We start from the raw sequence: 22,443 nt of genomic DNA on the forward strand, positions 1-22,443 counted from the left end.
GCTTCCTGGACGGCGCAAAGCCGAGCACATCGCCACCTACACCCACACGCCTTATGGCGACTGTGCTGCCGTCCTGATTCCCCCCCTCTATCGTCATTGTCTTTTGAGTTTTGCGGGGGCACCCAATCCGCAATTTCCTTTGTTTCTGTTGCCGAGGGCTCTGTGCTCTCTCGCTCCCTCTCCCCCTTCCTACTCTTGCACACCATATTCCAGCCGCCCATGTATGTCTGCCTCCTTTGTTTCTTGCCCTTCCCTCCCTCCCCCCTGAGCGTATGTATCTATCTATATATCTCCATCTCCCCCCTCTCTCTCTCTCTGCACTGGTGCCACTGCTTCCCTTCGGCGGTGCGTTGCACCCTCGCTGAAGCCGCCGCCGCCGCTGCTGCTGCTGACGACGACGACGTGCACACCTGAAGAGGCTACAGGAAGACGTAAAGCACCACAATAAAATTCATTAGCTGCGTAGAAATCAGCGGGAAACTTCTCAACTCGCTGCAGTGATGGTGTGCAGCGACGCTTGATGGAGGGATGCGATGACTGTTGTCTGTGTGTCAAGTACCCATGCCCATGGACAGACGCGCGTCTGCGAGGCGAGGGGATTCTCAGACAACGTGCGGCGCCTCTTCCCTCCTCCTCCTTCGCATGGCTGCTCTCTGTTCTGCGCTCACCCAGCACTGGAAGTTTGCGCAGAGCGCCTTCCCGCACTGGACAGCAAGGGGGGAGGGTGGGGGGGGGGCGAGGTGAGACAGGTTATGCCTGCGTGTACTCGTGGTTGTGCCTGTCTGTCTGTGCTGTTGGCTGATGTTAGGTGTCTCTCTCAGCTGTCGTCGTGCTCTTCTCCCTTTTCGCTCTTATTGTCATTTGTTTTGCGTGTGTGTGTGTGTGTGCGCTCAAGTCACCCGATATTTCCTCCGTCCCTCCGTCCACTGTGGGTGGGTGGTGTGGGTGTGAACGGCACTCACCAGCATTGCCTGCTTTGCTCTCGTCTTCATCGCTTTTACCTTCTTCGTCCCTCCTGTGCCGTTACGAGAGAGAGAGAGAGGCCCATTCCCTCCTCTTTCCACTCGTCTTTGTGTGCGCTGAGGATCCTGCCAGCCTTGGTGGTGCTTGCGACAGCGCCCCCACACGTGCACCCACACGCTCAGGCGCGCACGCCATGACAGGTGTTTCTGTTTAGGGGCTCGCATGCCTGTGAGCTTCTCTCTCATTCACCTGAACATCATCTGTGCCCCCTCCCCCACGCATGACTCATCCACCATCTCTGCTTCTCACTCTCATCCTTTGCCGCTATGCAAACGTGCAGGCACATTGCCGCTGCTGCTGCTAACTAACCGCAGCACACTCTGCCAGTGCTGGCACTCGACCCCACCTTCGCGCAGCGAGGAATTGCCATGGCAACGATCGCGTCAAAGGCCGCCGCAGTGACGGGTGCCGCGGGACTAGGGACGTGCATGGATTCGGAGTTGCTTGCCCTGGAGTCGCCCACGAGGGCGAATCAGCGAGGGCTCAAGTCTCTCGACAGGAGCTCTGCAGCGACGGTTGCAGCTGCAGCTGCGGAGACGGCGAAGCTCAGCACCTCCGCGTCGGCCATGGAGTCTTTTGGCGAGACTACTCTCACCTATCTGGGGAGTAACGACGCAGCGCCACCAGCGCTGGCGCAGGCATTATCATCGAGGGCGGCGCGGCAGTTTGCTTCCTGGGCCGTCGCTGCTGGGAGCAAATCAGCGGTGTTGCTAGCCGCCGCCCCAATCCTGCCAGATGATGTGGTGGCAACGAAGTCAGCGCATGACCTTCCTACCGAAGAAGGCGTGCGGCGACTAGCCATAGGCAGCAGTGGTGTGCAGGAGGATGACACCGCCACCACTGGCGGCGGGTTCCGCTCTTGCACCAGCTCTGTGGTGATCGTGGAGGCCACTCCGGATAACCAGCCGGTCTCTGCGCTGAGAACCCTGAGCACTGCCGCCTCAAAGTTTTGCTTACTCGGTGAGTCCCCGCAGCTTACACCGCCATCGCGGGCGCAGGAGCTCCATTCGAGGCACTCGAAACTGCCATCTTCTTGCCTGTTGACGCCACCTATCCAGTCGCCACAAGAGGTGTCGTGTCTCTCCGGTAGCGGCGGCTGTGTCAGCTTCAGCCCAGGGGGCGCATCGGACAGCACGGGTTCCACAGCGGCGGCCACCTCGGCGCTGAATAACACCACACCAAACATCTTTCCCGCCTCACACTGGATCCAGGCTACACTGGACCTCACTGCAACGCACCCTCGTGGCGACAAGGAGACGATGGTTACATTTCTGCCGCCTTCACAATCAGTGACGTTGAAATTTCGCAAAGACGCGCTTGCGGCGCAGACGGCCGTGTCACTGCACGAACGCCGCGTCGCTGCGGTGCTCCACTCCCAAAAAGAGATGCGCGAGTTTACAGCGATTATGCGGCGCGTGGAGGCGAAGGGCGGCGCCAACGCGTCCCGTCAGCGGCAGAAGCGACAGATTGGAAGTGTCGCTGCTGCCGCTAACGGCACCGTGGCGGCTGGAAGGGTGGGCAGCAGGGCAAACAATAATAGACGGCGGCAACTACATCCCCCCAGTCGCCGCGAAACAGGCGGTAGTGTCAAGTGTGATGCTTTATTACATGAGGGCGCGTCCCATCGGAGTAATTCACCCTATGGAAACAGCAGCACGACCAGCCGTCCATCAGGGCAGCTGCCACTGCCTGGCAGGGCTGAGGTTGGCGGCTGCGGCCGCTCCAGCATGGACAGCGCGGAGTCAGATACAGAGGAGGTAAGCTTCTCCAGCGTCTTTTCCGAGATGACTGAGCTCGACGGCGACGGGAGTCCTGATGCCACTGCCAGCTCCCAACTTCACCGCACTGGTGGTCCAACGTCTGTGCAGTCTAAGCAGCGTTGCGGACATCTCCACGGAGGGGGCGGCGCCACGGCAGTCGCACAGCCAAAAATGTCAGCGGCGGCTGAAATAGCGGCGGCTGACAACATGGCCCGCATGGCGCTCTACAAGCTGCGCGACCGGACAGCGCGTGGGTTGATTACACTGCAGCACCAGCGCGTGGCACACATGCGCGCTGGGACGCCGGTGCTCGAGCGCCAGATGCAAGCGAGTCGGCAACGCCTGCTGCACGCCTACAGGGCTGGGGCAGGCAAAGGCAGAGGCGCCGGTGCGCAGACGCGTGCTGCGCTCCATGAGGCAATTGGGGATGCCGCAGCCGCGGAGGACAGGCTGGTGGACACGACTGCACTGCCCGATGAGGCACCGGTGCACTTTCAGATCCCGATGCCTGACGATCTGGCAGAGCTGAAGGTCTCGTGGCGCGGCATCCCCGACGCTGTCGGTAGCGACGACGACAGCGATAATGGCGACTCGTTGAACGCAAGGCAGTTGTCGTTGAATATGAAGTGTGTGACGCAGCTACCAAAGGTGGGCGGCGAGGCAGACAGGAGGGGGAAGGACAGCGTCGGCTGCCCTCGTATCGGCATCCATAGCGGTGGCAGTAGTGGTGGTGGCGGTCGCCAAGGCACTGACTCGCGTTGTGTCGGCGCTGATACCCCCGCTGTGCCGATCGCGGCACCGGATCAACGTGCCAAGTCCCTGACTTCCACCTCTTCTCTGCTCAGCAACGGCACCTTGCGCCCCGCCAATGCTCACACATCGGCGTCCGCTTTGTATCTTGGAAGCGACGAGTTGAGTCTTCCGCCGGTGGCTGACAGCGCCACATGCTTCACGGCGGGGGCGTCCGTGGCTGCTGCCGTGCTGGAGGCTGCGGCGGAGGCCAAAGACGAGCAGCACCTGCGCAACGAGCTGCAACGACGCCTGGCGCAGGCAAACGAGTCCACAGTTTACGGTCTGGACGGCGCCCTGCGTGGCACGCGAGACGGCTGCCCATTCAAGACTGCGAGAGGGGCGGCGGCAGCTGCTACAATACACTCCAGCGTCGCCGGTGGAGGTGCTGACGCAGCCCTGCACAGCGCACGGAAGGTAAAGCTGAGTCGGCATCGCCTGGGAGAGAGTGCTGCTCCCCCGAACCTGCAACCGCTGGCGCGGCTAGCTGCAGGGCAGAGCATGTCTGGGCAAGTCCCGCTCGTCCGAGAGACATGCAACGTCGGCGTCAGTGTCCCTGCGTCCGTGGCAGTTGCCGGCGTGCAGGAGCGGCGCACCGATCCATCCTTCGTTCTCCCTGACCCCGAAGGTCACCCGCAGCAGCTGAAGCACCAAGGCGGTGTCCAGCTCGGGAGTGGCCCGGCAACCTTGCTGAGCACGCAGAACGGTATCGTTGCTGCGCCACTCTCCACGTCCCTTCCACCTCTCGGAGGCAGCACAACGCCGGCTACGCAATCGCGCGCTGTGGTGGCACAGTCCACCTCTCCTGTAGCGTCTGCGCTCGGCGCGCAGGCATCCGCAGGTGGCCTTGCCGTTGTCGCCGCACTGTTGCCGCAGCCCCGTCGCCCCCGACGCAACAGCAGCTTCCTGAAGCGGAAGAAGCGGCATCGGCGCAAGCCGCTGACAGCTGCCATCGGGGTCGGCGAGCATGCATCGGCGCTACTCCAGCAGGAGTTGCTGGTTACGAGGTGGTGGGAGCTGGCGGCGGACCAGGTGCCCAGTCACGACATCGAGTGTACCTGTGCCACGCTGCAGCGACTGCGCCCGCTGCGGGACCAGCTCATGGAGCGCGACATGTGCGCGGGTACGAGGTCCCCACGCGCGGCGAAGCGTGGCGCTGAAGGACCAGAGCATCCTTTACTGCTGATGCGCGACCCTGTGCTGGGATCGCAGCCGGCGACGCCACCAGACACGGCACTCGCGACGCCTATGCCGTTGCCGAACGTGCCCTTGAATGCATCAGTCAGCAGCACCGCTGTGACTGGCACAATGACAGCGCCATCGCCACCGCCACGGCGCACTGAGGCGGACGCTTCCGTTGTGCGTTCGCACCTGGCAAAGGCGTTGCTGCGCCGACAACGCCAGCTGATCTACGACGAGGCGGTGCGGCTGGACACGACGAACCGGCTGGAGGCCCACGCCGCTTATCTTGATGCCCTTACTCAACTCGCTCACAAGCACGTGTCCGCTGTGTCGTGGCCTGCGGTGTCGGCCCTAATGGACGAGTTACGGAAGCGACTACAGCGCGAGGCGCAGCTGACGACTGGCGCCCCGGCTTCCACAGGGGATGGCGCAGCTAGCGAACTGGCGGCGCAGGCAACCGTGGCGCCCCCCAGCTCATTCTCCACGGCGTCCTCACTGTCAACGACTTCTGTGGTACCCCAAGCGACCACGCCAGCGCTGCCGCCGCCGTCCGCGCAACAGTATGGTGGCCTTCAGCAGCTCATCGCCACCCACTTCGGCGTACTCGAGCTGACGCAGTGGGCAGTGCAGGAGTTGTTGCAGCACCTTGCCGCGCTGTATCGCATCCCCTTGTCTCTCCTGCACGAGTGGATTGCGGAGCAGCAGCGGTGCTACTCACGATCCTACAACTATGAGGAGCGCTTTCTCGCTGTCGATCGCACCATTGTTGGGCGCGCGGTAACAAGCGACACGGTGCTGCGGCTCACGCTGCACCGCTGCCGGCGACCACCACTGGCACCGCCTCAAGGCCCGTCCAGAGCTGCAGGTAGCGAGGCCATGGTCTACGTCAGCCATTACCAGCAGGAGCAGCAACCTGTTGGGCAGGGAGAGGGCCTCTACTACATTCGAGTACGGTCAGCAGTACAGTCAGTGGCATCCACAGCGGTCCCGCTGAGTTCGACGGCAGCGACATCAATCTCGGGGACGGCTACGTCTATGCGGGACTTTCCGGCGTCACTCAGCGAAGGCGCTCACGTGTTAGCAATGGGCTCGCTCTCCGCGATAGCCTCCGAGGCTACCATGCTGCAGTCCTCATCGTCCGCAAAAGTTCTCAACTTCTTCGGTCAGACCTTGATTGTGCACCTGATCCCCACCGGCGTTACCGCCTCCGGCCGCTCAAAGGGTCCTGAGTGCCGCACCGCGACTAAAAGAGCGGCCGGATACCACAGCGATGGCAGCGGCGTCAAGGACACTAACGCCGAGGTGGACGACTCTGTATTGGCAGTAGAGCTAATGCAGGCAGGGGCCACCTCCCCTCTGGCGTGCGGCAAGCTTGACCTGTACAGGCTCGGTTTCAACGCGGGCAGCACCAACCATGGCGGCGGTCGGGTGTGTGGGCAAAACATACAGATCGCACTGCGACGCAAAGGCTACCGAAGTGCGGAGCTGAAGGCGACGTTGGAGATACTATGAGCTGGCCGTACTGGCGTGCGTGTCTCTGTGCGCCTGCACCGGATCGCCTCGGTGCTGTTACTGCACGCCTCATCTCTTCCCTTTTCGTTTTCTGTGACTCCCTGTGCGTGTGTCTCTGCTTGTAGGTAAATGAGTTGCGCTATCGATGTAGAGGGTGAGGTGGACCAACTTACACCCCACGCACGCACACGCAGCGACTTCCCCTTCTTACCTTTTCCTCTCTCTCTCTCCCCCCCTACATGGGACTTGAACACCGTCTGTACTCCCCCTCTCCCTCTCTCTTTACAGTTCCCCTCCAAGTTGGTATTGGTGTCCGACAGAAGCGAAGGGTGAGGGAGGGGGGGGGGCAGGCAGATGCGATTGGCGAAGGAAAGCGAAGGGAGAGAGGAGGAGAGGGGCGACGTCCGCCTGGCTGCCTCTCTCCTCCTCTCTCCCACCAATGGCCTTTTGTACGGTAAACACTTACGCAGGCAGCGGCGCACGAGACGCGTGTCGGCCCCCCCTCGCTTTGCCCGACGTTGATGTAGATATTTGTCCTCAATCGACTCTCTCGTTTACTTATTTATCCCCCGCCCGCCTTCCCGCCTCCACGCCGGTGTGCACTTCGCCTTCTGCTCCCTCTCGTTCATTCCATAGCCACTGCTGCGTTGGGTAGTGGTGGGGGTGCGTCGGCCTTTGCATTTTTGGCGTGTGCTCGATGATCTCACAATGTATAGGCCTGATGTGCCAGGCCGTCTCCTCCTCTCCTTCCCTTCCTCCTCGTTTTTCCCCCCTCCCCTTTCTCTCGTCTCGCTGGAGCGTTCGTGTGTGTGTGTGTGTGTGTGTGTGTGTGTGTGAGTACTCATCAATCAAACTGAAAGGGCGAGACCGGCAACAACATTTCAGACAAGACCACGCAAGAGAGAGGGAGAGGGAGAGAGAAAGAAGGGGATGCATACGGGGGGGGGGCGGCGGCAGCGGCGAGGTATGTGTGTGTTGAGATCCTCCCATGTGCTTGTGTACGCAACCCCGCCGCCGTGGTGCGCCCTTGCCCCTGCTGCCTCTTCATCCCTCCCATCCACCCACCCTCCCTCTCTCTCTGTTTTTCCTCACCCTCGCTGCCTCTGCTCACCCCTCTTGCCTCCCTTCTCTCGTCTCGCGACACACCCGCCCCGTCCTCTCTACACATTCACCACGCGTGCCGCTCTCCACCACCACCACCTCCTCCTCCCCCTCCTCCCCATCAACGCCCATCGCGGCGACGCAAAGCAACAGTGAAAAACAAACATTCCCCACCCCACCCCACCCCACTCCCCTTACTAACAGCGCCACCACCGACACGATCGTCTGTGCGTAGTCTCTTTTCTCTTTGTGTGCCGCTCGTTGACGCGCTCGGCTGGCCTCCACCTCCTCCCAATGCGCCACTAAAGCGTACGCCTAACGTAGCGCCAAGAAACGAACGTGTAAGTGCCGCATAAAAGGAGGCGGAGAGGAGGTGCACAGCCATGCGCATGACTGACGAGCACAGCAACACAGGTGTACATACAACCCATCATCTTGTCAGTCCTGCCGCGCAGGGTTGGGGAGAGTGGCACGAGCGGGTGGCGGCTTACCGTGACGGAGGTGCTTGGCGCTGTCGTTGGGTCGACTCTCCTCGCGCGTCGGTGTCTTTTCCCTTTTCCCGTTGTTACCCCTCACTCGCGTGCACGCAGCGTGTCGTGCTGTGTGTGAGCGCGTGAGTGACTGGTTGGCGCGACACTCCTTTACCCACCACCTCACCCCACCCCACTCCCTCCCTCCCCTTCCCTTCCCTTCACACTTCGCCTTCATCTTTGCTTTCTCTCTGCCCAACCCCCTGCGCGCTTTTTGGTGCGCCCTCTTAGTAACGGACTCGCGGCACTGGGCAGCGGGGGAGGAGCGTAAAAGGGGGTCAAGAGGGAGAGGAGGAGGGTAGCGGAATGCAGCGTCGTGCTTCGCGCCGTGGCCATGCCGAGCCGGGGCTCTCACCAGTGTCTTGGCTGTCTAGGACACGTTGCACTTTTCCCTACGCGTCATCTCTGGTGGCGCAGGGCATGCTGGTCTGTTGCACTGCTGCCGCTTTGCCAGCGAAGACCCCGCAACGGGCAGACGCAGCGGCGCAGGCGAGATGTTGTGCCCTTAGCCGAGGCCGAAGCGTTACCACAGTGCCACGGCAATCGAGCTTTCCGCTTTCCAATCGGTGGCGGCAGCCCTTCCGGCTCGTTGGTGCCGTGCACCTCGTCACCCAGCAGAGCACACTGCACACTGCGTCGTCGCCGCCGGCGTTTGCTGAGCCCACACCACCGGGCTACAACGGCAGTGACAGCCATTTTTCTGCGCCGATCACACCAGCAGCAGCAGCGGAAGCGGGCTCGACGCCGAGGGGAGTGGGTCCCCGCAAGCGACAGGCAAAGCGAGCGGTAGCAAGCAGTGCGGCTGTCGAGACCAGCGCCGAACAACGAGAGGAGAAGGGCAATTCACAGGGTCGTCAGCTGAGTGACGCCAGTGGCGAACACCGCCGGCCCACAGACCAGTCCCTGTCCGCTGCCGCACCCTTACAGCGGGTGTCCCAGTCAGCGGGGAAACGCGAATCGGCCTCGGACTCTGAGTTTAACGTTCTTGAAGCCCTCCGCCTTCCCGCCCCACCGACGCGAGACACTGCCACACCGGAGTCCATTTGCAGCTACCTCCTTACTCTTCGCCGCGTAGTTAGTGTGAACCGCACCGGTACACATCTCGTGAGTATAACGGGTCGAGCTGCTCTGGTGTTTATGCGTCAAATCCTGCCGTCGCTAATGACAATGCCGCCGGTGCCGGAGGCGGATCTGCTGACGGGGGCCATGGCGGCAACAGCAGCCCCTGCTGGGGTGACGTCGACAACAGTATCAGGGAGCGACGCCACAGTCAAGCGAAGTGACCCGGAATCGGGGGCGGACAGTCAAAGTGCCGACACTGCGCGCGGAATCCGCCACGCGATGACGTTCGCCCACCCTTCTTTCCCTCCTCAATCTCTGCCGCGTGCGTCTCGTCAAAGCACGCACGAGGCGTCTCCGGTCAGCGCCGATGTGCCCAAGTGGTACAGGGTGTGCGGCACGGGGACCGTGCCGTGGACGGAGCCGCTTGCGGAGGCAGTGCTACTGATGTGCAACAGGCTTAATGTCGAGGTGCGTCACCTGTGGATTGCGCGAGCGGCGCTGCTCTACCTTGCGTCCGTAGAAGGGAAGGACTGCGCCGATGCCCGGCAACCGCTGCCCACGACGTTGGGCGCCACCCCGAGCAGCCTCACGCGCACTCTAGCGAGTGCCCTTAAGGACAAGGCACAGCTAGCGCTCGCGCTGATGAGGACGCTGGACCGGAATCGTCGGCAGAGTCGCCTGACACGCGAGGTGCTGCGGCCGGTGGCAATGCGGTCCGCCCTGCGCTTACGCGCAAAGCAAAATGGCGCGGCATCTGCTGGCGGACTCGGTGGCTGTGATGGTGGTGGTGGTGCTGCTGCCGCTGTGGCAGCGAGCGTGGGGCCAAAGCGCGGTGATACCCGTGTTTCTGGCATGGATGGCGACGGCAAAGTGCCCACACCCGCATCATTGGGACCGCACGGAGCTGCCACGCTCATGCCCCAGCATGCGAGCTCCTTTGTGAATCTTGAGCGCTACCTTGCCGATAAGTTATTGCCGCTACTCTACGGCGAGTTTGTTCACTACTGCCACGCCGTTGAGCAGTGGCGCGACAACAACCTCCGTGCAGCAACTCAGAGCACTGTGGCGGCGGCAACGGTGGCCGCTGACACAGCAGCAGCAGCAGCAGCACCAGCTGCTTCACGTCTATATCAGCACGCTCCCAGCCCGGGCGCACTGGACGATCGCGCGTACTTGCCTAACATTTCGCGCTCTGACCTTGAATCGTTTTCGCTGCTCTCGGCGGTACTGCACCGGGCGATCGGCCTGCACGGCGTCGTGCGCTGCGGCGACGAGGTTCACTTCGACTTGAACGAGCACAGCCCTGATGCGTACACCCCCGTGGGACCGAGGTCTCTCGGGATCGTCAGCGGCCTGAGCGGTGATGTGGGGCCATCTGCCGACCATCCCCCATGCGGACGAGAGCGGTCGCGCGGGTTACTGCCCGCTGCGGGATCTGTTGGCGCACCGCCACCGCCGAGGAGTCCGCAGCGCCAACCGGCGATTCCGCTGCGTTCATTCCGCATCACGATTGAGGCTGTTGCCGCACGGCTGGATGCGGCTGGCGGGCCCCACACTGGTGCGCTGGAGTCGATCGCATCTGGAGGTGTGCGGCCGTATGCGATGGACGGTTACGCGATACAAATCGATTCCCCACCACCGTTTGTGCCGCCGCACTCCGTGACAGGCGCTGGGGTTTCCCGGTCACCCAGTGACGGCAGCAGCGGTCGATTCCTGTCGTCGTCGTCATCGTCCACATTGAGGTTTGGTAGGCCTGCAGCACCCTCTCCTGCGCGATCACCGCGTGCGTTCTCGGCTACGGCGCCGTCGCCGGCGGCCGGACACAAGGAGCACAGCGATGGTAGCAAGGGCCAAGACAGTACGACGAGAAGCAGCGGAGCACCGCACACGACGACGACGGCGCCACTGTCGTTCAAAGCCTTCGGAAACTTCAACGTCGATGGTTTTTTGCCTATTCTCAGCTTATGCCTCCACGACTACTCTTTCCATCTCTTCCTGACAGCTGCAGCAGACGACACCGGCGCCCGTGATGTGGTGAGGTGCGCAACCGGCAACACCAGCTCTGTAAGTCCAGCGACAGCGGCGGAGGTCAGCGCATTGGTCGAGGAAGACGTGTCGGCGCTCGCTGCCGCCGTCTCGAGGCTCCTCCTCCTCGGTGTGTACTGGGCACCACTTTGCCGGACGTACCAGCTCCCCGCAGTGTTGGCGCTTTTCGCTCGCGTGACGACATCGGAGCCGACCCACACCAATCCAGAAGAAAGCGCGTCAACTGCAGCAGCAGCAGCAGCAACAATGGCTAGTTTGCACCCTGCTTTGTCTCCGCCCACTGCCGCCTCACTGAGTACAGGGGCGACACCGGTGCCACTGGACACGATGGTTCTTCGGCGAGTCCGAGGTACGCTTCTGCCCCCAAGTGACAGTCTTGCGACGCCGTCGTCGCCGTTCGTTCAGCAGCTGTGCCGCCTGGCATACTCGAGCGGCTGCTACATGGAGAGGGTAAACTTTGACACATTTGCGCGCCTCACCAGCATTCTCGATCGAGTGTTATCCCAGTGGCCGATGCAGCATGCCGACGTGACCGCTGCAGCCTCGACGTGCTCCCTCAGCGATACCACCAATGTAGGCTTTGGTGGCGCAAGCGGCGACGGCGTGAGGGGCAGCGGTGGTGTCGCTGCTGCAACGGCCGCCACAGCGTCCAGTGGTGGAGAGTTGTTGTTATCTGCCGCGGCAACCTCGGGTCAGAGTCGTGACACGGTTGCCCGAGCAGCCGGCACAACGTCAGTGACTGGTACTGTCGGTACTGCGGTATCCCATGCAAAGGGGTCGTGCGCCGTCTTCCGTGCACCACCGGCAGCTGGGATGGCCGTGTTGCACTTTTTCACCCCGATCGCGGAGAGTTTCTGGTCTCGAGAGCGCGGGCGGGCGATGTGGCAATCTTTTCCTAGGCGAGCAAGGCAGCGCCTGACCGCCACGTCCAGCGTCCCTTTCGGGCGCGCGCGTGCGAAGGGATTCTTAGGATTTAACACCTACACCTACCCATACACACAACTGCGGGTGTCCGTGCCGCATGTCGCCGGTGACGCTACGGCGGCCCCGGATGGGGTTCGTGACGTACTGCCAATGCCCCTCTACGTACTGCGGCAAATGGGAATGAATGTTGGGGGTGCCGAGCGCACGAGCACGCCGGATGAGCTGCTAAGGGTGTACCAGACGAGCGAGCGCGTGGAGTCGTACATGGCGGTGCTGAACGGTGTCGGCTGCGCTACGGCGGCGCGCCCGTTTATCTGTGAGTATCTGAGAAGCGATTTTATGTGGCGCGCAATCCCGAATGACGCTTTCGCGCCGCTCGTGACGGCTGTGATGGAGTTGGAGTTGACCAGCATGGCGGTACCGGAGCTTTTATCGCTGAGCGGCAGTCTGGAGGACAGCGCTGGGCCAAAGCATCACCACACCGCCAGCTCGAGCCTGCCGGGCCGCCTTAGTGAATGCTTATCGCCGCAAACAATGATGAGTTTGAATGCGCGCGTCGAGCCCCACGAGCTGCGACTCCTGACGGCAGACAATGAGGATACTCGTACTCTGTACGAGGAGACCGATGTTCGTAAGCTGCTAGAGACGGTTGTCACGGACTCTCGTCACGGTGGTGGCAAGCTACCACTTCTCCGCTTCACGCTGCGCCGGATCAGTAGGAGCGGTTGTGTGTTGGAATCACCGCCGTCGTCGACGACGACAAGCGCAGCGGGTCCGCACACTGATGGTCCAGGCGGTACCGCGTCATTGTTTACCCTCCGACCCGCTCCCCATCAAGGCGCTCAGGGGGCTCGAAAATTGAAACGCTTTCCCGGCACACCGACATGCCACAGCTTTGAATGGATGGCAGACTTGCTGTGGGAGCCCGCCTACTCAAGGTCATCCGATGAGAGCGCGCGACTGCCACTGACAGCCCTTCCGCCGATACTTCGAGCTATGACGCTGCTGGCGGAAGCGGAGCGCCGTGTTGATGGCGCCTCACCTGGCAGTAGGGCGTGTTACTCAGGGCCAGAGTCCCTGAACGTTCACAATGTAGAGCTCATCTTGCGGATGGCTTACCGATTACTGTTCGACACCGTCGCTGAGGCTTCAGCTGGTGCTGAGCCACCTACAGTGGTGTCACTGGAGGCCCTCGTGACGCTGTACCTGAGCCTTACTAGCGTCGCGAGTCAGTGGGGGGCTGCTTCGTCGCCCACGCGAGCGCTCGGCTCGCATGTCGCGACGCCCAAACCGGCGGAGAAGCCTCCTGTCGCGGGTGAGCGAGTGCGCGAGGGTGGAGGTGGGACTCGGTCATCGGGTCTGGTGTTCATGTCGCTGGCAGTGGACTGCTGTTTGGCACACTGCGAAGATGCGCTGCGACCGCGGCTGATGGCGATCGCACATGACACGCTCGTTAGCGGCATGGATGACGCCGCGCCCATGAAGCGTGAAAGCGTAGCAACTGACTTGCGGGTATTGCTGCAGCTGGCGGTGCTGGCGGAAGGGCTCCTGCCGTGCCTGGCAAATATGGCCGTGTCGGTGACAGCGGAAGCGGGTGCATCGGTCAACGAGCTTATCCATCGGCAGCTGTTTCGTGAGTTGGGAGCGAGTTTGCGCGAGGCGTCGCTGCAGAAAATTGCCGGAGAAGTATCGAGGATGCTGTGGTGGGTCACACGGCGCGCGCACGCGGAGGTGAAAGTAGAAGGCGCGCTGCCACTGTCACCCCCGACCTCGTGGACTGAGACACTTCTGCTGCAGGAGATCAGCGCAAAGCGACTGCCGATGGCTGACCGCGCCATTGCCGCTGCTGATGCTACCGCCGTGCCATCGGCAGCGTCGTGGCGCTCAGGCATGGGCCGCCAGAGCTTTGACCTCTTTGAGTGGGCGCTACTGCCATTTTACGCGAAGCTGGAAGCACGTCAGAACGTCTCCAACTCCGCCGCGTCCGCCATGGCAGTCGATAGGACTTCGGCTGCGCCGCCGCGGCCACCTCCGACGCCAGCGCCCATGTTGGACGACTTCCTGTCTCTGGAAGATGCTTACAGCGAGCCTGCTGCTGAGCTTGCTGCACATGTGTGGCCGCCGCAGTCGTCTTCGCATGGACTTGCCACCGGCTTCTCCTCGGGAGCCACCACGGGTGGCGCTAAGGTCAGCAGCGACGGAAGCACGACAGCGTTCTATCCCAGTGGCCCATCCGCAGCGCCGCACACGGCGACGCTCGAAGCTGCTCTCCACGCCCTGCCATTTCAGTGCGACTCATTTCACGTCCTCCTGCACATTGTCCGGCAGCTGTTCCTGTCGCACCCGGTCCTGCTGTCTACTGCACCCGAGGCCGTGCTCTACTATGAGCTGCGCACTGCCCATACTGCGGCCGACGATGAGAAACGCATCACGGCTACATCTATAGGTGCTTCAGCACCGGAACACATTGATGCGGCGACGGTAGGACGGAAGGCGTGGGCAACTGTGCCGGTGCAACGAGCGGAGTTACCACACGGCCTGCGGCAGCGCTACGTCGACACCCTCTTCCGTTTCTTCAAGCGACTTGTGCACCACCACAGCTGCACCGCAGAAGAGCTGGTGGAGCTGCTCCACCTACTGTGGCTGGCTGACCCACATGCTTCCCACGTCACTTCCTCGGGTCTGTCATCGTCATCGACGACAGTATCGACGTCCCAGTGGCCGAGCCTCTTCGCCCACTGCAGCAGCTTTGTGAAGGCGTCGCTGGCTGAGTTGGATGCTGCTGCTGCAATGCGCGACACTAGTGACAGCTTTAAGGGTGACAACGACCCCGGAGCATCATCTCCACTGCTTCGGAGCGTGCCGGAGGTGCTTCAAACCGTGTACCGTACAGCTCACTATGGCCTCGCCAAGAGCATCACGGTCAAGTCGCGAGAGATGCACTGGATCTCAGTCAACGCCGCGGCTCTTCACCCACGATCGGTAGTGTTCTTTCTGCAGTGCCTTAACACCGTAGTCAGAGGCCTGGGAGAGCATCGTCAGCAGCGCGTCTCCGCGCCGCAGTCGCTGTCGATGCCGCGGTTGCAGCACCACGAGCAGCAGGAGCGAACACATCATTCGTTAAGCTGCTCGCACAGGAGCGCACTTGAGTTGTTTCAGCCCTTCATTATTTGCGCCTCCATCACCGGAGAGCCGATGGCTGGAGTGGCAAAGCTGTGCTATGTGCCGTTGATGCTGGAGGCTTTAAGCCAGATGGACCCGAAGCTGTTGCTCGTCGTTATTCAGACCGTGTTCACTGGAGCAGCGTGGTCCGGTGAGGGTGGAAGAGATCAGCATGACGACGGCGGCGGCGGTGGTGGTGGCGCTGTCAACAGCCGGCGTGAAGTAGCAAGTGCAGGGAGTGGGCACTTTTATCGTAAGGCGCTCGCTGGCTCACAGACGGGGCTAGGCAGCACGCGGATGCGCGAAAAAGGCCACATCCAGTCCACTCGCCCGTCCGTTGCTGGAGGCTTGCAGACTTCACAGCGACTTTCAGAGAGCATTGCAGCAACGATGGCAGCGCTGCTGATGGTGGCCAGCTATGCGCAGGCCTCGTCAAGGGTGTGGGCCCCGAGCGGAGGAGCAGGAGGTGACGAGGATGCTGATTCGACCGTGGCCACCACACCCGCCACACCGCAACGTACACCGTTGGCGCGCATCGGCAGAGCACAGCGTTCTGCACTCATCTTCCTTCGCAGTTCACTTTTCGAGCTCCTCTCTCTGGCCCGCTCGCGCCACCCGCTGCAGTGCGTGTCTGCATTCACAGTTGTTCAGGTAATGCAGCTGACGGTGGTGCAGGAGAGCCCGCGACTGGCGAGGTTGCTGGAGTGGATACTCTTGTCTCAACTATTGCCACCCGTGCTGAGGGTGGAGAGGGACATCTTCCCTGCTGCCACAAATAGGCCGCCTCGCTGCGGGAGTGGGTATGTCGCAACGCCCTTGGCGACCCTCCCCAAGTTCTCCACCCCCCCTCCTACTGCCGCTACGCCTGCTCGTCACGACAGCCTCAACAAGTACGGCGTCACCATCACCGAGGACACCATCGGGAGGATGCGCTTCCCAGCCACGCACCAATCCGTGCTGCTGCTTCGCCTGTTGCCGGTTCAGTGTTGGCGGTCCCTGCTTCATCGCAATGTCTGTTGGCCTAGGTACCGCGGATACTCACTTCAGGTGTCCAGCAGACGTTTGCGGTCGCCGGTGGTGACGAGAGGTGAGACCCACACAGCGGACACAGCGCGAGATCGCTCGACTGCGAAGTGGAATGAAGTTCGCAGCTCGTTGGCGTCTCTCCTCCTTTCGCTGGATCTGGAGTCGATTGAGTGTCTCGTGGCGGAGGCGATGGGGCCGATGGTGCTGTTGGTGGTGACGACGGAGCTACTACGCGTGGTGGCGCGGCAGCGCACCTGCTCGGGCGACAACCTCACCACCTTACGCAGGGATGCAGAGGGCCTGACACGCGCCGTAGGCGCTACACTGCGAAGTACGCCGCACGCCGATGATTGCCAGCTCTCTAAAGCGGACAAAGGGCCAGCGAGCATCGCTGAGCCAAGTGGCGCAGCCAAAGACACTCCCTCGCCCGCAGCGTTGACGTCGTATGAGGTGGTGCACTGTTATGCTTCTCCTGGGTCCGTGCTGACCGACGAGGCAGTGCAACCGTGGCTTAAGGCAGCTTGCAATGTGATCGATCAGCTGGCGAGTACGCGGCACACAGACTTCGTGGCGGTACTTGAGCGAGAGGCGGCGTGGCAGCGGCGCGTGACGGAGGCCTCCACGTATCAAGGCGGGGCAGCGGAAGATATTCCCCTTGGCGTTTACAAACAGACGGCTGTTGAGGCTATGAAGGCAACGAGAGCAGTGGTAGGGGCTACCAGAGGTGGCGCTCCTGAAGACGCCGCGCCGGTACTTGACATTGGAGAGGATGGCTTGGCTGAGGTGAGCGACATCGGCGATAGTGGTGAGGGGCAAGAGAGGGCCTCGCTTGGTGCTAGCGCAGGTGCAGCGGTGGCAAGGGACGACCTGAGTGCCCTTGGGAGCAGCGGTGGAGGCGGTACGACGACGATGGGTTTCGTCGCTACGAAGACCACTGTGCAGGACAGCGACGTGAACAGATGGCTTGGCGACTCAGACAAGGTGGCAGCACAGCCGCTCGTGCTTGACTGGAGGCCGATTGCCGAGTTTATGCGCGTAGTGCGTCAGGTGGATCCGGGCATCTCGCAACGGCAGGTGCGACTGGAGTGGTGGATGCGCCAGCCCGCGCTGGCGACGGGTGCACTAGTAGAGACGCTGGTCGCTCAGTCAGCATCACTCGCAGAGGCAGCCTTGGTGAGTCGTGTGGATGATGCACATGATGTGCTGCACAACGCTATTAGCGCCACCCTGCAGCACACACGCCAGCACTGGCAGGCAGCGGACAGAGTGGATGGTGTACAACCGTTGTTGATGATGAACTTACGCGACGCACTGAACATTTACCCTTTGAATGAGCAAAACGTCTGCAGTGAAGACGATAGCGCCGCCGGCGGGCAGCTGGCGATCCCGATGTGTGAGGACGGCTCAGCTGAAGCAGCGAGCCGTTTGGGCGCCTCCGCAGCCCAGGGCATCATCCGTGACTCCGTCGAGGTCGTAGAGCAAGCTCGCTGGTTGGAGTATGGTGCTGACAGTAGCGTCTTCGTTGACGGCAGCAGCGATCCCGCTACGCCCTTGAGTGGCTTCGCCACGACGGTGGTGCTGGGGCTGGCCCGCCCCTGCTCTGCCCTCTCGGTGTCCTCCATTCATTCGGCCAGCACAACGAGTAGTGCAGCGACGGTCGACGAGCGCAAGCGTCGGCGGCTCGTCCTGCTGCGTCGCGCCGGTGTGTTAGCTTCGGTGCAAGAGATGGAGCAGCGTTATCGCGCGCACAGGCTGAGCGGCGCGATGTGGCGTGACGGCACGGTGGCGTCGGAGGGCGCATGTGAGGCTAATTTTTGGCGCCAGAAGTCGCAGCAGCTGCAGCGAGAGATGCTCAGGTGTATCTTCGGTGGCGACGATAGCACGGCTGGCGCACTCCAGCGTTCGCATGCGTCGGACAGTGGCGTTGCCTCGAAGGACTCTGCAGGAGCGTCCGGGGAAGAAGTAGCATCCGCAGCAGGGCAATCTAGGATGAATAGATGCATGTCTGATCTGGAGCGTAGTGCTCGTCACCGACTCCAACTTCTCCGCTGCAATGACCTCGCGCAGCTGCTGCTGCTGCTGATGTCGGCGACATCGGCGGCATCGCCACCACAGGGTGCACAGGATGGAATGAAGGAGGGCACGGATGTGTCGCCTTCGCTTCGTGGCCTACAAATACGAGTTGTGATGGACACGATGGCGGAGTTACTGCCGAGTGCCTCCACAGGCGAGCTGATGCAGGTGGCGCTCGCGCTTCTCAAGCTCTCCATCTCAGCAACAACGTTGACTGGCACCGCCAGCACCGACGCGACTACGCCACAGCTGCTCCACGAGGTGCATCTCGAGGCGCGGCGCCTGCTGGCAAACGTGGCAGTGCTCGTCGCGAATGATGTAGAGCGCTTCACTCTTCACGAGCTTCTCTGGCTCATCACGCGGCTGCACACTCCGTGCATTCGGGCGGCGCCAGCGGTGGCGGTACCGCCTCATGCCCAGTCGACTCAGCAGGCTGATAACGAAGCGGCGGAGTGGAGAAAAACGCACCGGAGGCCTACGCACGACAGGCTGCTGGGAGATGAACCTCTCGATGTGTCGATGTCGTACGTGTCAGTGGCTGTCGCGCGCGCCATCCGTGTTGGCATCGAGGGCTCCAGCGCCCCTACAGGCGGTGAGCGAGGCGACAACGCTGACGCTGACGATGAGGATGACGATGGAACTGGTGGCTCTTGTGACGAGGCAGCTGCTCTTGACGGCGACGTGAGCGTCCACGCGCAGTCGGTGGCACCCGTGACAGTTGCTCAGTGGGTCAACGCCGTCGCCGCCGCAGAGCGGTTGCAAGGAAGGTCACATTTATGCCTCGTGCTGCGGCTAGTGGAGCGCTCGGCGGTGTGAGTGTGTGCGCTGGGCTTTTTCACCGACAAGACTCTGTGCGCCTCGGCTTGTGACTTCTTCGCGTGACTTTCACAGATTTGGTGACTGGCGCCAGAAAAACAACAAAGAGCGACTGGTGGCACAACATCGGTGACATCCGTCGTAGCAGCAGCGCCAACAGAGAGGGGGTGGTAGAGCGGCAGGCGAGGCGGTGCGAAAAGAGCGTTGGGAGAATACGGGGGCGGTGTTGACGCGTCCCCAAGCAGCCGAGTAGGCAAGCGCGCAAATACCTCCGGAGAGGTCCTGCTGCTGCTTCTAAGGATGGTGGTAATGGCGGCCGATGTCGGCGAATTTCCTCAGAACGCACCAACTGTGAGGGTTGGGGTTCACATGATGTGTAGGCGCGCCTGCATCATCCCCCCTGTGCACCTGACCTCACGAAAACAATAAGAACACGCCACCTTGCTCTTGGCATTCCTCTGAGCTGTCTGCACCCCTTATCACTCCCCATGTTTCCCGTCTCTCCTCCCCTGTACTCGTTCTCTTGTGCTGTCCGCCCCCCTCCCTCCCTCCCTCCCTCGTTTCACGTCCATCGGCCAATTTGTTCTCTCTCTCTCTGTGCGCGCGCCTATTCCTCCAGCCTTTTGCATTTCCGCCGTGCGTACGGTCGTGCTGCGCGATGAAGCGCGCCATCCGAACACTCGAACAGATTCAACTACGCTTGGCGAGTGACACGGCGACCGCCTCCAGCGGTGGCGGCGGCCACCACGCCGGAGTCACCGCTGAGCAGCGCCGCGCTGCCGAGGCAGCCAAGCAGCAGCAACTGGCAAAGTTGACGCCGTACAAGCAGGCCGAGTACTGCTGCCTCGAATGCGTTGCAGAATTGCGAGAAGCCCTGCGCGATGTCGAGGAGCTGGAGGACGCGTTGGGACGTGGACCCAGTGGTAGCGTCACTCGCTCGAGGGAGGAGAAGGAGACTGAAGATGTTGTGGGCGAGGACGATGACGAGCACACAAAGCTGCTCTGCCGACGTGAAGTGCGCTCAGGGTCGTCGCGGTCCACCGATACTGCTCTGCTAGAGCAGGAGCTTGCTCGTAGGAGGCAGCAGGCAAGGCGTGCGCATCAGCACCTTCAGCAGCTTCAGCGTGAAGCTGCACGACTCGCCTCCACGGCCGCTGCTACGGCACCGGCAGTTACGTCCTCCGCTGCCGTCACACCGACTCCGTCCGCAGCGCTGGAGGCACTTGAGTGGCAGCGCGCCCTGCCGCACGTAGAGCGGGCGAAGCGGTGGTATCGTGAAGTGTTTCGCATTCATGTAGTGTCGTCTCTGAACGATCCGGTGCTGCAGCTGAACAGACCCGCACAGCCGCAACAGTCGATGGGCAGCATGGCGTACTTCGGCAGAGGCGCCAATGCCGTCTCGTCATCTGTGACTGCTGCCGCTGTGTTCTCTCCCCCTTCGGCACAGGCGCCGAGTGGCGGGAGCGCTGTCGGGTGGGTGAGCACACAGGAAGGCAGTGAGGCACGCGCAGACGGCGGTGGTGCCGCTGTGTCGACTGTATCGCCAATGCATGTGCTCCGCAGCGCCCGTGAAGATGCGGAGTTTCGCGAGTTCTTTGCCTCTGTTCAGGCTAACGACGCGCTTATCGACGCGGCTATGGATCGCCTCAGCGACGGCGTTGGCCGACTCCTGGAGAACGCGCTTGGGGTGCGGGACGAGCTGGCGGTGCAGGAGGCGCTGCTGCAGCAGGCTGAGGCGTCTGTAGAGGCGAACGAGGCGCACCTCATGCAGATGAACCGCCGCCTCCGCCGCGCCATTCGCGACACGGAGGATTCGTCGATCTGCATGTATGTTGTGTGCCTGCTCTTGCTTCTACTTGTGCTTGGGTTGCTGTTGCATGTCGTGAGCTGAGGTGCGCCTGTCTCCCTTGATACTCCGGGGGCACCTGCACCCGTGACCCAAAAGGCTTTCTCTTCTCATTTCCGCCCCTGTGCGCTTCCGCGTAGCCTCACAGCTCAGCATCGCCTCCGCTCTCTGTTTGGGGGGGGGGGGGGGAGGCTTTTGCCGTGCATATTGGACGTTCTTGTTGCTCCTTCCCCGTTGCGATGGCGACGTGCGCAGCCGCCCGCCTGCTGTGCCTCCGCCACGCGTGTGTTTGTGAATCGTTAGCGCCTCCCTTGGCGCTCGCCCTCTCCGTCTCTCGCTCGCTCTCTCTCTATCTCTTTCCTCATGCGCGGCCGTGCGTGTGCGTTACGAGCGGTGATTGCCGCTTCCGGTGAGCATCCGAGAAGGCCGGCGGCGAGAGGGGTGCAGGCGAAGGAAAAGGTGAAGCAAACCAGGTAGAGGAGAAGAACGCCCTCTGCATTACCCAGTATAGAGACCGGGGTGTACGGCGTAGCGACTGTCGCTCCTCCTCTTCTTCACCCTTTCCCCCTCTCTCTGTATGGCACTGTCGCCGTGTCATGTCGGAAGCCTAGAGGAGAGGCGGGCGCATGTGTCGGTGGAGGCGGAAGGCGGGGTTAATGGGCCAGCGGATTGTAGGCACTTGTGCTTGAGGGCCTAAAAGCGCGCGCATTGCTGCGTCTCTCTTCATTCCCCCCTTCTCTTCTCCCGTTGCGTTCCAGCAGCTGTGGCGATGTGTGTAGAAGTGGCTTGGCTCGTTCACAGAGGGGAGATGACTCGGGTGTCGCGCCAAAACACCGCCAGCTGCCTCCCTCCCTCTCCCTTCTCTCTCGCTATTGCCACTCTCCGCACCTTCAGAGGAAGTCCCACCCCCCTCCCCCACCCTATCCGATGCCCCCCCTTCGTGTCCCCGCCCAGTGCGACCGGAAGCTGCGTTGGACGGGTGGCTCGGCACTCTCGTCAGTACACAAACCCCTCATACACGCGTGTCTACGCTCTTGTGTAGATGTCGCGCTCTACTCCCTGCGGGTATGGCCTCGGTGTCACTCTCTCTCTGCCTTCTTTCACCACTTCTCTCACCCCCCACCCCTCCTCCCGCTGGCGGAGTCGCAGTAGCAGTCACATATTGGCCTTCGACTACGACCTCATAAGTGCTCTCCGTGACCACCCCACAGGCACACCCACACCCACAGACTGCGCACGTGCACGCAGGGCGTACGCGGATTGCGCACACCCATCGACCGCTGTACGAGTGGCTGACTTTGCACGCCATTCTGCTGACACTCGTCTTTGTGCCTCTCCGCCCTTTCAGCTGAGTTCATCGGACTTTCGTTGTTTGCTCGCCTTGGACTCCCGCCCTTCACCATCGCTTCCTGCCGCTGCCGCTGCCTCTCTTTCTTTTCGCCTGTCTCTACTGCTTCTTGCGGCGTGCGCCATCACACACGTGTTCGGGGACGCCTCTCCGCGCACGCGTGACTGTGCGTGCCGCTCAAGTGTCTTGCAGTGCGTTGCGCAGCTTTACTCGTTTAGTCTCGTGTGCTGTTGACGTGCCTTC

At 62.0% G+C, this 22,443-nt stretch overlaps 3 protein-coding genes across 3 annotated transcripts; all 3 read left to right on the forward strand.

The window, feature by feature from the left end:
- Positions 1-2,282: 2,282 nt before the first annotated feature.
- Positions 2,283-6,266, forward strand: LBRM_06_0770 (conserved hypothetical protein; the record flags this gene model as incomplete). Its single annotated transcript, XM_001561961.2, has 1 exon — positions 2,283-6,266. One exon carries the CDS (start codon positions 2,283-2,285, stop codon positions 6,264-6,266), a length of 3,984 nt encoding a protein of 1,327 aa, XP_001562011.2.
- Positions 6,267-8,203: 1,937 nt separating this feature from the next.
- Positions 8,204-19,006, forward strand: LBRM_06_0780 (hypothetical protein, unknown function; the record flags this gene model as incomplete). Its single annotated transcript, XM_001561962.2, has 1 exon — positions 8,204-19,006. The coding sequence occupies one exon, from the start codon at positions 8,204-8,206 to the stop codon at positions 19,004-19,006; it is 10,803 nt and encodes a 3,600-aa protein (XP_001562012.2).
- A 658-nt stretch (positions 19,007-19,664) lies between these two features.
- On the forward strand, positions 19,665-20,897 carry LBRM_06_0790 (conserved hypothetical protein; the record flags this gene model as incomplete). Its single annotated transcript, XM_001561963.1, has 1 exon — positions 19,665-20,897. The coding sequence occupies one exon, from the start codon at positions 19,665-19,667 to the stop codon at positions 20,895-20,897; it is 1,233 nt and encodes a 410-aa protein (XP_001562013.1).
- Positions 20,898-22,443: the final 1,546 nt, after the last annotated feature.

This window comes from Leishmania braziliensis, chromosome 6, assembly GCF_000002845.2.
Source record: "Leishmania braziliensis MHOM/BR/75/M2904 complete genome, chromosome 6".
Classification (NCBI taxonomy): Eukaryota; Euglenozoa; class Kinetoplastea; order Trypanosomatida; family Trypanosomatidae; genus Leishmania; species Leishmania braziliensis.